Source organism: Eptatretus burgeri, chromosome 3 (assembly GCF_056783735.1).
Source record: "Eptatretus burgeri isolate ZD-2024b chromosome 3, Ebu_testis_v1, whole genome shotgun sequence".
NCBI classification, from domain to species: domain Eukaryota; kingdom Metazoa; phylum Chordata; class Myxini; order Myxiniformes; family Myxinidae; genus Eptatretus; species Eptatretus burgeri.
The window spans coordinates 67,030,497-67,042,996 of NC_140963.1; the positions used below are offsets into that span (position 1 = coordinate 67,030,497).

Below are 12,500 nucleotides of genomic sequence, written 5' to 3' on the forward strand. Positions count from 1 at the left end.
CCAGCTATAAATGTTGAGGCCCAGCCAGCCGGCCGGACGGACGGACGGACAGCCGGACGGACGACGCGGGTGATAACAATATCCTCCTTCCGCCACGCGGCGGAGGATAATAAAAACCATCCATGCGAATATTACCACAAACGAAATGCAGTTCAAAGCTGTCCGGGGCTCAGTGATGATCCTGAAAAGAGCCCTCAGCACAAAACATTGAACAACAAAAAAAAAAAAATACTTCACAGCTTGGTGCATGAACCTTGACCCCTTACCGAAATAAAGGTGGATACTTTGAGCCCGTCCTGGGAGAACTGCATTCTACATTCTGAAATCCGCATATGAAGACACCAAACGCTCGCGTGCACGCACGCACACACCTGGGACGTCTCTGTTTCGCATCCTGAAACCCACCCACATGTGGAGATCGCAGGCAACAGCAACTTGCACGTGTGCGCACATACAAAACACACACACACACACACACACACACACACACACACACACACACACACACACACACACACACACACACACACAAACACACACACACACATGGAAGTGAATACTGTGAGACCTGGTAGGTCTATGTTTCACCTCCTGAAACCCACCAACATTTGGAGATAGCAGACAACAGCAACGTAACACACACACACACACACACACACACACACACACACACACACACACACACACACACACACACACACACACACACACACACACACACACACACACACACACACACACACACACACACACACACAGTTGACAAGTGCCATTGGAGTAATACAGTTTATATACATACACACACGTGCAAATGTACACAAGCTTAAAGTAAATAAAAAACGACAAAAAACAAAGATTTACCTTGAAGAAGCATTCTTTGAGATACAATTAGATTTAAAGTGGGAAATTAGCGAAATTCAATTCAAAAATGTATCAAGCCACAGAACACAAAAATATCAGCCTATAATTAATCTATGCCTTCAGGGCTATAACAAACCTTATTGTTTTTTTTAAAGTATCGATGTCAAAGTGAGACGTTGATTACAAAAGGAGATCGCACAAAAAGGTTTCACAAAGTGATGTTCTATAAAAATAAAATTGCACATTTTCAGTGGATGAGTCACCTCAAAAGGCACTCGCCACACGGCACCGCGATACCAAAAAAGGTGGAAACGTACGTCGAATCGGTGAGATTGAAAGCACGTGTACGTTTTCCCGAAACAAACAACCATGCAGCTTGGCGAGCGCTCGCCAAGTGGCTTAAGCATTCAAACAAGCACTCCAATGAAACGGTCCATAAGAAACAGCTCCCTTGGCATGCAATTGGCAATCATCAAACCGTCATATTCAACATACACCTCCCAGATGCCTGAATTGGATAAATGTACACTTTACTAGGAGTCAGAACTGCTTGCAAGTTTGATTCTGGAGCTTCAATTTTTGTAATGCTCCAAAGTTCAAGCGACAGTCCCGGTGATCGCTTGTGCGTAAATGAAATAAAGCAAAAAACGCTGATGTCTCCGGGCGTTTATAAGCATTGCAATGTACCCAGAAATTCGTCGGTATGATGAACAGGCATTCGATAATACAAGTGAGGAAAGTGAAAACAACAATTTTATCGTGAAGAAATCGCTGCAGCCTTTTCCAAGTCAAGACATAGTTAAGCAGGCCAAAAAACATGGCAGGTTCAGACCCCTTGCAAGGTTACCCAGGAAACACCTAAATACCCCAAACAGCGAGGTGGCTGAGGATCGCCTGATGAAGGATATAATTAAATAAGGCCATTAATTATGTTCAAAACAGGTGTTTTAATTAACCCAAACACCCAATCTTAACTCTTGCACTTCCTTGGAGTTTTCTTCGTTTGTATGCAAAGTTTCAGTCTGATAGGTTTTATGATTTTGGAGTAATGGAGGACACACACACACTGACACATACACATTGCCTTTTATTAGTAGAGATAACCAGATCAAGCCACGGACTTCTTATAATAACCTGGACCAGCAACGGCCTCTGCCGATTGAAGTCAGAGGTCGACTGAAGTCGCCATGTTGCGTTGCCAATCCGAATTCACAGATTGAATATATTAATCTGTGCCGAATTTCGCGCTGGAAACAACATTTTTGTACAGCTTAATAAGAAGAACAGGATTTTCATTTTACTAACAACAGTCTCCGCCGCCCATTATCACTACCAAGCTAATATAAGCTCTGCAGCACAAATCAATAAGGTGAGTGAGTACGTGGTGTCACAATTCTCATGAATGATTTATCATATCATATATCATATGTCATATGATCTGATGATAATCAGTGTAATGTGTTGATGATAATCAATGTAATGTGTAATGTGTTTAGCTAACCCCCTATGGCCTCTAATATTTGTATTATTATAGGCCATAAGGCGGTAGCTTTCAGCTACCCCCTATTATAATAGGCCTTATGGCCTATAATTAATAATATATTGACCAATCATCAAAACATTGAACAGACATTGGACAACCTTAATAAATATGATCTATAATCTACAGACTAACCTATGGCCTCCTATTAATATGTGTATATTATAGAGGGTAGCTTTCTGTAGTAGGTCGAAGTATATTGAACCAGTACCAGTCTCATTAATGTTTTCACGATTGATCAATATATTATAGGCCATAGTGGGTAGCTAAAAGCTACCCCCTATGTGAGTAGCTTAAAGCTACCCTGTATGGCCTATAATATATTGATCAAGCATGAAAACATTGAACAGACATTGGACAACCTTAATAAACATGATCTATAATCTGCACACTAATGAGACTGGTTTAATATGCATTGACCTATAGAAGATGACGATCAACTATTATAATCGCAGTAGGTTGAAACATAAGATATGTCGAAACCTAGGAGAAACACTTCAATGCAAATGGTTAGTAAACTATTGATGTGAAAATAGGATCAGTTTGCTGAATTTTTTCCTGATGGGTTTATCTTTCAATCCAGTGTTCATGGTTCGAACAACATGGTGGAGACGAATCTTTGTATAGCACTCACAGATGTGCTGAATGAGAGAAAATATATGATTACAGTCTGCCTCCGTCTCAAACATGCGATCACTAATATCAAGATAGATACGACCCCCTAACCCTAAGGCGTGTAGGAAGCGAAATGATTTTGGGGGTAACATCGGGTTAGGTGGACCGCGGAGCCAGGACCCTCGGAATAGGGAGGGCCTGTGCCCCCAAATGGACAAATATTGTGAGCGACCCGCCCAACTATTTACGCAGCCACAGTTGTCGATGGGGGGAATGAATCTCCAGAAAAAAATTGAATTCGAGACGCCTGGAAAACTCATTTCCGGCGTATTCCTGGATAATATCGTTTTTTATATTTTCTTTCAAATTATCGACTGTACTTTGCCATCATTTAGATTTTTATACTGGCGTTTCGCGTTTAAATTGTAACTTCTTAAAATAATACTTTAAAAATAGATTGACGATTGAAAGAGAAAAAAAAGCATCAATCATCGCATTCTTACCGATGAAAGGTGCATGTGGAGCTCTTCCCAGACTTATTATTGCATCCGAACGCCACGCACTGTTGCATTTTTACGTTTACCGGTTCAAAATACTGGCAAAATAGTTAAAACTCAGAATGCATCCACAGGTTTTTTGAATTGCGCGCGACGAGCGAGAGGCAACGCAACATGGCCACTGAGCCATTTCCGGTGACTTCAGTTCTCACAGCTGCGAGTGGATGGCATTGCTGGTCCAGGTCATTATAAAAAGTCCGTGGATCAAGCCCACTAGTTTCTTTGCCTTACCCATATCAAATAGGTTCCACTATATACTGGGACAAAGAAAAATATTTGATACATTCAAAGAATTTGCATGCCCAAACATATATATATATATATATATATATATATATATATATATATTTATGTGCATGTATATGTGTGTATATGTATATACACACACACACACACACACACACACACACACACACACACACACACACACACACACACACACACACACACACACACACACACACACACACACACACACACACACACACACACACACACACTTTTGCCACAGCCCATGTGTACACACGTGCAAACGCATCCACCGCATTCACACACGTGTGCACCCACAAAATACGGGCATCCATGAAACGTGCACACGCGCACCCACACAATAACTATTTATAACAATACAGACATCCAAATCCTTACTTCTACTAAAGCAGCATGGTGCTGACACCGAGCAAGGTCCATTTGTGTCAGTTGCACCACTGATTTCAAAGGGACTGTAAGAGCCTCATGTGTCATGCCAAGGGTAGTTTTGTCTTGTCTTGTAGACTGAAGAGCTGCCAATTCATTTTGACTGAATCCTGCAAGGAAATAGGTAAGATAATGCATAACCAAGTATTTGAAGCATCCAATCTCTCAAAGCCAACACAATGAGCAATCACAAAAAAGGGGCCATGGGATATAACAGATGTCTTTAAAAACTCGACATGAACACCAATTTTAGATGGCCCATTTGGAAATAATGTTCTGATCAGCAGCAGAATGGATGATGCAATGCGAGTCTGGTTCATAGAATTGGAATAACAGAGCAAGAACCAGAAGCACACTTAATAAATCGATTAAATTATCAAGTGCTCAATTTTTCTTTGACATCCGACATCAAAAGAAGGATTTAACAATACTCTGTTGGAAAATGTAAAAAGATGCTGAAAATGTACTTCTAATAAAAATCAGTGTCCTGTTGTGTACTTGATGGTAGTTTCAAAATATTATCAAGACGAAGCAATTGGTGTCAAAAAATTAGAATAGATGATGTTTCAATCATGTTGAGATAACTATCGACATTAAATTAAGTTAATTTCTCAATATAAAGACTAGGTTTCCTGATGCAAGTGTACTGCATAAATGTGTCTAGCAACGGGAAGGAATCACGTCATTTCTGAAACGAGGAAAGCAGTGGTCAAGGCAACTGTCTTTGTGAACTTGGATTTTACTCCCAGGTGCCTGACATGAAGCCTCTCCTGAATATGTTTCAGAGTAGGAGAAGACTGTTATGGGCCAAAGAGAGAGGGAAATGACCCATAGAACAGTGGTCAACTGTTATATTCACGGACTAATCAAAATTTTGCATCTCCCTTGGTGACGAGGGACCCCGGGTATGGCGCCATCCAAAAGAGACGCATCACCCTACCTGCCTACAGCGGAGTGCCAAGTTTCCGCAAAATCAGATGGTATGGGGTGGTATAAGTGTCATGGGTGTGGGATCTCCCTGCCTGCTGAATCAGACAGTTAACCAAGATGTGCTGGATTATTTCATGATCCTGACTGCTGACTGAGGTGTTATTTTGTGACAACAACTTCATATTCCAGCAAGACCTGACTCCGGTGCATAGCTTACGGTCTACAACAATAGCATGGCTTGCTGCACATAATGCGGTTTCATCTTGGCCTGCAAACTCGCCTGAACTAAACCCAATAGAGAATCTTATGGCACACTGTCAAATGCAAGAATAATGTGCTCAAACCCCAAACACTTCATGAACTGAAGGATAAACTGGTCCAGTGCTGGAAATCGATCACATGAATGCCCAGCTGCATGAAGGCTGTTTTTAAAGTGAGAGGACCAACCAAATGTTGAAATAATTTCTCCTCTTTCTTGGCCTAAAACACAAATTGTTCTCATTTTGTGGAAAAAAATAAAGGGGTATTGTAATATTTTGAAACGGCTGCCTTGTGTTCAAATGGTCAATGTCCTTTGTTGAAAGGAGAAATTTATGATACTAACTTTTCCAAGAGAATATTGTTCTTTCTTTCTTTATATGTCAGATGTCTATGAAAAACTGAGTGCTTCAAAATTTAAAATAAATTTAATAAACACACACCTGGTTCTCACTGCATTATTATAATTTTAGGAAGAATAGTTGTACATGCATACCAAGCCATTGGCTCCAGACAATGCCCAGAAACATTATCAAAATAAATACAGCAAAAATGACAGGTAAGTAAAGACAAAAGATGAAACCAAAATTGAAAGCACAAGACAGAGGAAAAACAGGAAAATAGAGATAAGCATAATAAAAAGAAGCATAATTTTAAACAAAAAAAATCACATCATCATTATTGTCAGATGGTGGAAAGAATTCTTTCATGACTGAATCCTGCAAAAATATTTTTACATGAGCAGATTATCTGCCATTATCTTCACAAAACAAACACATTGGCCACTTTATGCTCTGTTCCCCTTATCGTTTTACCAAGGTCACTATCCGTCTGCTTGGAAGTCAACCAACATTATTGCGTTACACAAATATGATGCACAAACGAAATGATCCTCTAAACTATAGGCCCAATAGCTTACTTCCAATATTACAAGCACAATCATGAATCCATCATAGCAGTTGACATTAAATCATTCCCTTTCCTCCAACAGCTTGATCTCAAGTTTCCGAACTGGTCACTCTACCTTGGACGTGCATGCTGCTTCTGCTCTCCCAACAATGGATGGAGGCCCTCAATGTCAGACATGAAATCAGGGGCCTCTCTCGACATATCTCGTGCATTCGACAAAGTCTGGCACCCACTTTGCTGTCAAAGGTGTTAGACTGTGGCATCCAAAGCCAACTCCACAGATGGCTTTTTTACTTCCACGACTCTCATAGCCAATGCATAGCTCTCAACAAGATCCTTTCATCTCCTCTCTCTGTTAAGGATGAAGCGCTGTCAAGTCACAATTTTGGCCCAATCCTTCCCCTAATCTTCAGAGAAGATCTGTCCGACTCTCTTGAAAATCCTCGATCTTTGCTGATGACTCCACCCTCTAACAAAGCTTACCTCATCCTTCAGATAGACAGGCATCTTTGAAATCCTCTTTTTTGAAATCCTGAAATCCTGAAAAGAGGACAGGCATCCTCTTCAATCTTTGAAAACTGATAGAATCATGAGCTAGTCAAATACTTCAAATATTCCTTTCAATCCTGACAAATCCCATACACTGAGTCTCTCTGAAAAGACTGTCTGGCAAACCCTCCCATTTACTCCGTCAACAAAACTTGAAGAAGCTCAATCACTCAGAAAGCATGGTGTTGGCTTTGTGGTTAGGGTGGCAAGCTTGGGATCTTGGGGTCCTGAGTTTGAGCAGCATTTTCCACTGAATTAACATCAGGTGTGGTTGACAGCCTGTATTGTTGAAAGGGTTTGGGTGAGGTTGACCCAGCCTGGTTCCAGGCTTTCCGAGGTCGGCGAAATGAGTACCCGTGTACTGGTATAGGGGCACAGCATCAGTGGTATAGTCGCGCCCCAACAAAATGATTGCTACCGAGCAGCCGAGCTGCCATATGCAAGTAGTCATCACTCAGACATTTGGGCTTCCCCATCAGCCAAGATCTTTCTTGAGTAAACCACACTGCCAAGTTGGCTTCCAAAGCCAGTCTGGGCATCCTCCATCATTCACAGTCTTTCCTTGGTTTGTCGTGCAAATTAGTTACCGAACGTGAAGGTTGTCATCTGCATCTTGATGGAGTACTGCTCTACCCTTTTGGCTAGCACCCACTGAGTTACACCTTCCTCAGATTGTCAACATGGAAACAACGGCCTTCAAAATCATTGGCATCTCACATAATGAAGCCAAGTTTGCTGGACCTAGTACTTTCATATCGCAGATAAATCTGTGGTCTCCATCTTTGACCACCTCCAGTCTGGTCTTGCACCCTATGCTCTTTCCGTGTTTTGGCCCCCCAAAATTCCGACTCACTGCTCACCTCCACTTATTTGTTCCTCTTTTCTCCTAGCTGTGGAACAAACTTCTGAAATCTGTTCATCATCATCCTTTCCTCCAAGTATTTAACACAGATGTTCACCACCATCTCAGCTCATCCCCCATCCATCTTTTTTTCCCCTCATTAACCCACCCCTAGCCCACATCTTTTGGTGTTTCCAGGTTATCAGGTTTCTCCCTGCTCCCTCACCCTCATTTTTTGGGGGGGTTCCATTCTTGCTTCTTCGCCAAGTTTCCCTTACACTTTTGTGATTGAAAATTTGTGCGAATGTCAATATCCACCTTGTTCACCCCCGTGTCCTCCTCCCCCTCCCCTTGCTCTCATTCTTCCCAGTGTACTTCCTTCCTCAAAGTCAAGTCTTCCTTTATTTTGTCCATCCCCCTACCCCCTCCTCATCTTTCCACCGTTCTTTTTGTTCTGTTATGTCCTGGTCCGTTCTGTGTTCTCGCTCCTCCATGATCCTCAATTCTGTATCAAAAATGAAATCATTTCCTATCTGAAACTTCTTGTAAACAAAATACTTACCAACAAGGATAGAGAACATAAAACTGAAATAAGCCGAGTGTGAAATGGAAGACTTTCCATTTGCAAGGCAGTCTGCTATGCCAGCTCTGAAACACAGTACAAGATAGCAGGTAACAAATCAACAACCAGTCACTTCAGTGTAGTTTTGGGTGAGTAACACATCGTATAATCACATAACTTTGTTTTAATTTTGATATAGAATTAATTTCAGCTGGTGATAGGTATCTCTGGAAGAAATAAATATAGAGTTGCATTGATGGGAGAAATGTTGTTATGTTTGTGGGGGAGATGGAGGAATTTCATATAAAAGATCGGATTGTAGAGGATTGTGCACCATTTTTGGCGTATTTTCCCATGCAGGACGACACAGCTCGACCCCAAAGCTCATGGAAAATCACTTCTGTATCTGAAGCTAAGTGCCAGAATTAAGGAGGGATTATTTTTCTTTGTCCATCTGTCTCCTTGTCTGTATTTGAGTCTGCGTGGAGGCACCTCATGTTCCGTCTCATTGTTATCCCATTTTGAATTATCACCATTGTAAATATTTGATATATTTTCATTAAGCCCCATATTTATTTAAGTTGCTTGTGCCTGCCTGTCTGTCGTGGGTTCGAGATAAACCGCCTTGTGCTATGCTTCAATCTGCTCAGTCCTTGCCGCTGTTCTTTCCCACGCGCACCATAATCTCCAAGAATCTTCACTGTAAGCCTCCACGGGAAATTGTTTGGCCATCCATCAAGGTAGGGGCAAACCCAGTGGACACATCTGGTGTCAGGAGTGGAATTCGAACCCTGATCGACATTTGTTGATCAAGGGTGGCTTCTTTAATCCATCGGGACCACATTTGGCGCCAGAGCGAGCTAAAGCTTAAAAAAAAATGATAATAATTTGGGAATCTAAATTGTTAAACAATCGCCTCTCGACCATTGAGGGAGAGGGGGTTGTAGTAATTGAGGTACAAATTGTACAAATAATTGGTGCTGGGAGAGAAGAAAGCTTGGAAAGTTAAGGGGGAATTTTTTTTTTTTGAGGAGATTAGACTCACGTGGGAAATGGCGGATGTGTAGCATGGTCTGTGGATGAGTCGGAGACATCTCGATGTAAATTAAGTAAGGAAACTGTGAGCTTAAGTGTTACTCATCACGACACGGGGGATGTTGCCGTGTTAAATTAGGTAGGGTTTAAGGATAAGTTCTCCCAATATGTGATTGCCCCGTGACCTTTTCCGATGTTTTTGCATTTCAAGACCAGCAATAAAAAATAGGTCCGCAAAGCGGGCGTAACCCCTCAGCCTATGCATTGTAAAAGGAGGCAGTGACATCATGATGATGCAGTCAGTTAGAGCACGTTGGAAGTCATATCGAAAATCAATCAGACTTCAAGATGGCTGCCATGGCAGCTAGTGAAAATCGCAGTGCGCCCATTTTCGAAAGGAACCTTCCTCAACTCAACTCCATCACACACACTGCAAAAATGCATTTCATCGGACAAGCCAAGCCGTTCTCGAAATTGACAAAAAACAATTTCAAGACGACTGCCGTGGCGGCCACACTGAAAATCGCAGCGCGCCCATTTTCGAAAGGAACCTTCCTCTACTCAACCCCAACACAACTGCAAAAATGGATTTAATCTGCCAAGGCATTCTCCTCGAAATTGACGGAAACAAAGAGTTGACAGACGCCCGAACACTGAAGTATGAACTTTGACCTCTGTGACCTTGAAAAGTAGGTCAAATCAAAAACCCGGGTTATATATCATGTATCCTCATCAGATATACCTGTGATAAAATTTGGCGATGATCCAGCCAATCGTTCAGGAGAAATATCCATTTCTAAATTTTCAGTTTTGGCCCCCTGGTGGCCTAGCCGAGAATCAAATTGCACTCATTATCGAAAGGAACCTTCCTCTACCCAGCCCCAACACACACTGGAAAATGGATTTAATCGGACAAGGCGTTCTCCTCGAAATCGACGGAAACCAAATTTCAAGATGGCTGCCATGGAGGCCACATTGAAAATCGCAGCGTGCCCATTTTCAAAAGGAACCTTCCTCCACTCAACCCTAACACACCCTGCAAAAATGGATTTAATCGGACAAGGCGCTCTCCTCAAAATTGACGGAAACTAAAAGTTGACAGACGGACGCCCGGACGGACGGATGCCCAGATGGACAATGCCTGTGACGACAATACCCCTTAGCCCAATTCGGGCTGAGGGGTAAAAAGGGATCATGTACTTAAAACAACACCTGAGCTGCACGTCCAAGCAGGCAGAAAACACGACCTCCAAGGGTGACGGCTGGCGTAACCATGCCACCGGAGGGGATGATTTATGTCAGAGGAGGAAAAAGTTAGGTTCGGAGCAGGACACGAAGGAGAACGGCAGTCAGAGTCTCGTTTGGGGGAAAAGGAGTCGAGATGAAGGCTCGAGGCAGAACAGTGGCGTCATTGTTAGTGGCGTCAGTGAGGATGATCGACAAAAGAAGCTGCATGGCGGTCTCTGAGCCTTGGAGTTGAGTATCGCCGCCCAAATTGCCTCATGTCCATTTGCCCATCCAAATAGCGGCTGGACACCATTTTTGGTGTATTTTCCCTGCACAGGAAGATGCGGCTCGACGCCACAGCTCATAAAAGAGCACTTCTGGATCTGATGCGAAGTGCCAGAATAAAGGAGGAATTATTTTTCTTTGTTGATCTGTCCCATTGTCTGCATTTGAGTCTGCGTGGAGGCACCTCAACATTAGATTTCATTTTACCTCACATTCCGTCTCAATATTATCCTGTTTTAAATTACCACCATTGTAAAGATTTGATTTATTTTCATGAAACCCGATATTTAAGTTGCTTGTGCCTGTCTTTCCATCATGGGTTCGAGATAAACCCCCTTGTGCTGTGCTTCCATCTGCTCTGTCCTTGCCGCTGTTCTTTCCTGCGCGCACCATAATCTCCGAGAATCCTCGCTGTAAGCCTCCACGGGAAATTGTTTGGCCATCCATCAAGGTATGAGCAAACCCAGTGGACACATCTGGTGTCAGGAGTGGAATTCGAACCCTGATCGACATTTGTTGATCAAGGGTGGATTCTTTAATCCATTGGGACCACATTTGGCGCCGGAGCGAGCTAAAGCTAAAAAAAAAAAAAAGATAATAATTTGGGAATCTAAATTGTGAAACAATCGCCTCTCGACCACAGAGGGAGAGGGGGATGTCGTAATCGAGGTACAAATTGTATAAATAATTGGTGCCGGGAGAGAAGAAAGCTTGGAAAGTTAAGGGGGAATTTTTTTTTTTGTTGAGGAGATTTGACTCACGTGGGAAATGGCGGACGTGTAGTGGATGAGTCTGAGACATCTCGATGTAAATTAAGTAAGGAAACTGCGAGCTTAAGTGTTACTCATCACCACACGGGGGATGGTGCCATATTAAATTAGGTAGGGTTTAAGGATAAGTTCTCCCAATATGTGATTTCCCCGTGACCTTTTCCAAGGTTTTTGCATTTCAAGACCAGCAATAAAAATTACCCCCGTATGGGGGTGACGGTCTTCTCTATAATGTTTTTTACTGTCATAATCGATGAACCGTTGCCAGATATCTCCTAAAATGACAGACTAGATAGGTTTTGAAAATGGCAACTTTCACAACTTTCCTGACCTCGTGACCTTGACCCTGACCTCGAATCCAGGAAACAAAATATGTCGTTGAGTATCACTCATCGACCTCTACCCACATACCAAATTTCATCAAGATCGGAAGTAAAAAGTTTTCTTTGTACCGGGAGGTGATTTTGACCATCTTCCAGGTTACGTGGCGGCCAAACGGGACGGAAATTCAAAAATCTGTCCAGTTAGATACAAGATAATATTTTTTACTATCATAATCAAGAAACACTTGCCGAATATCTTGTAGAATGGTAGACTAGATAGGTTTTGAAAATGGCGATTTTTATAACTTACATGACCTCGTGACCTTGACCCTGACCTTGAACCCGGACGAAAGTTATATCGTTGTGCAACACTCATCGACCTCAACCCACATACTAAGTTTCATCAAGATCGGAAAGAAAAATTGTTGACGGACGTACGGACATTTGGTCTGGCTTTATTGGGTCATCTCGGTGGAGATGCCCTAAAAAGGGATCACATACTTAAAACAACAACCGAGCTGCACGTCAAAGCAGGCAGAAAG

The 12,500-nt window shown here is 42.3% G+C and overlaps 1 protein-coding gene across 9 annotated transcripts in view; it reads right to left on the minus strand.

Moving 5' to 3' along the window:
• TEX10 (testis expressed 10) overlaps positions 1-12,500 on the minus strand; it is a 250,399-nt gene that overhangs the window by 76,759 nt on the left and 161,140 nt on the right. For all 9 annotated transcript variants that reach the window (XR_015056231.1, XM_085873809.1, XM_085873815.1 and 6 more), the window contains 2 exons: positions 8,319-8,404; positions 4,222-4,379 (listed from right to left, as the gene is read on the minus strand). Coding sequence is in view for 8 of the 9 variants with exons in the window: in XM_085873809.1 (XP_085729935.1) it covers positions 4,222-4,379; positions 8,319-8,404 (244 nt within the window). In the remaining variant the exon portion in view is untranslated. The remainder of the gene's footprint in view (positions 1-4,221; positions 4,380-8,318; positions 8,405-12,500) is intronic.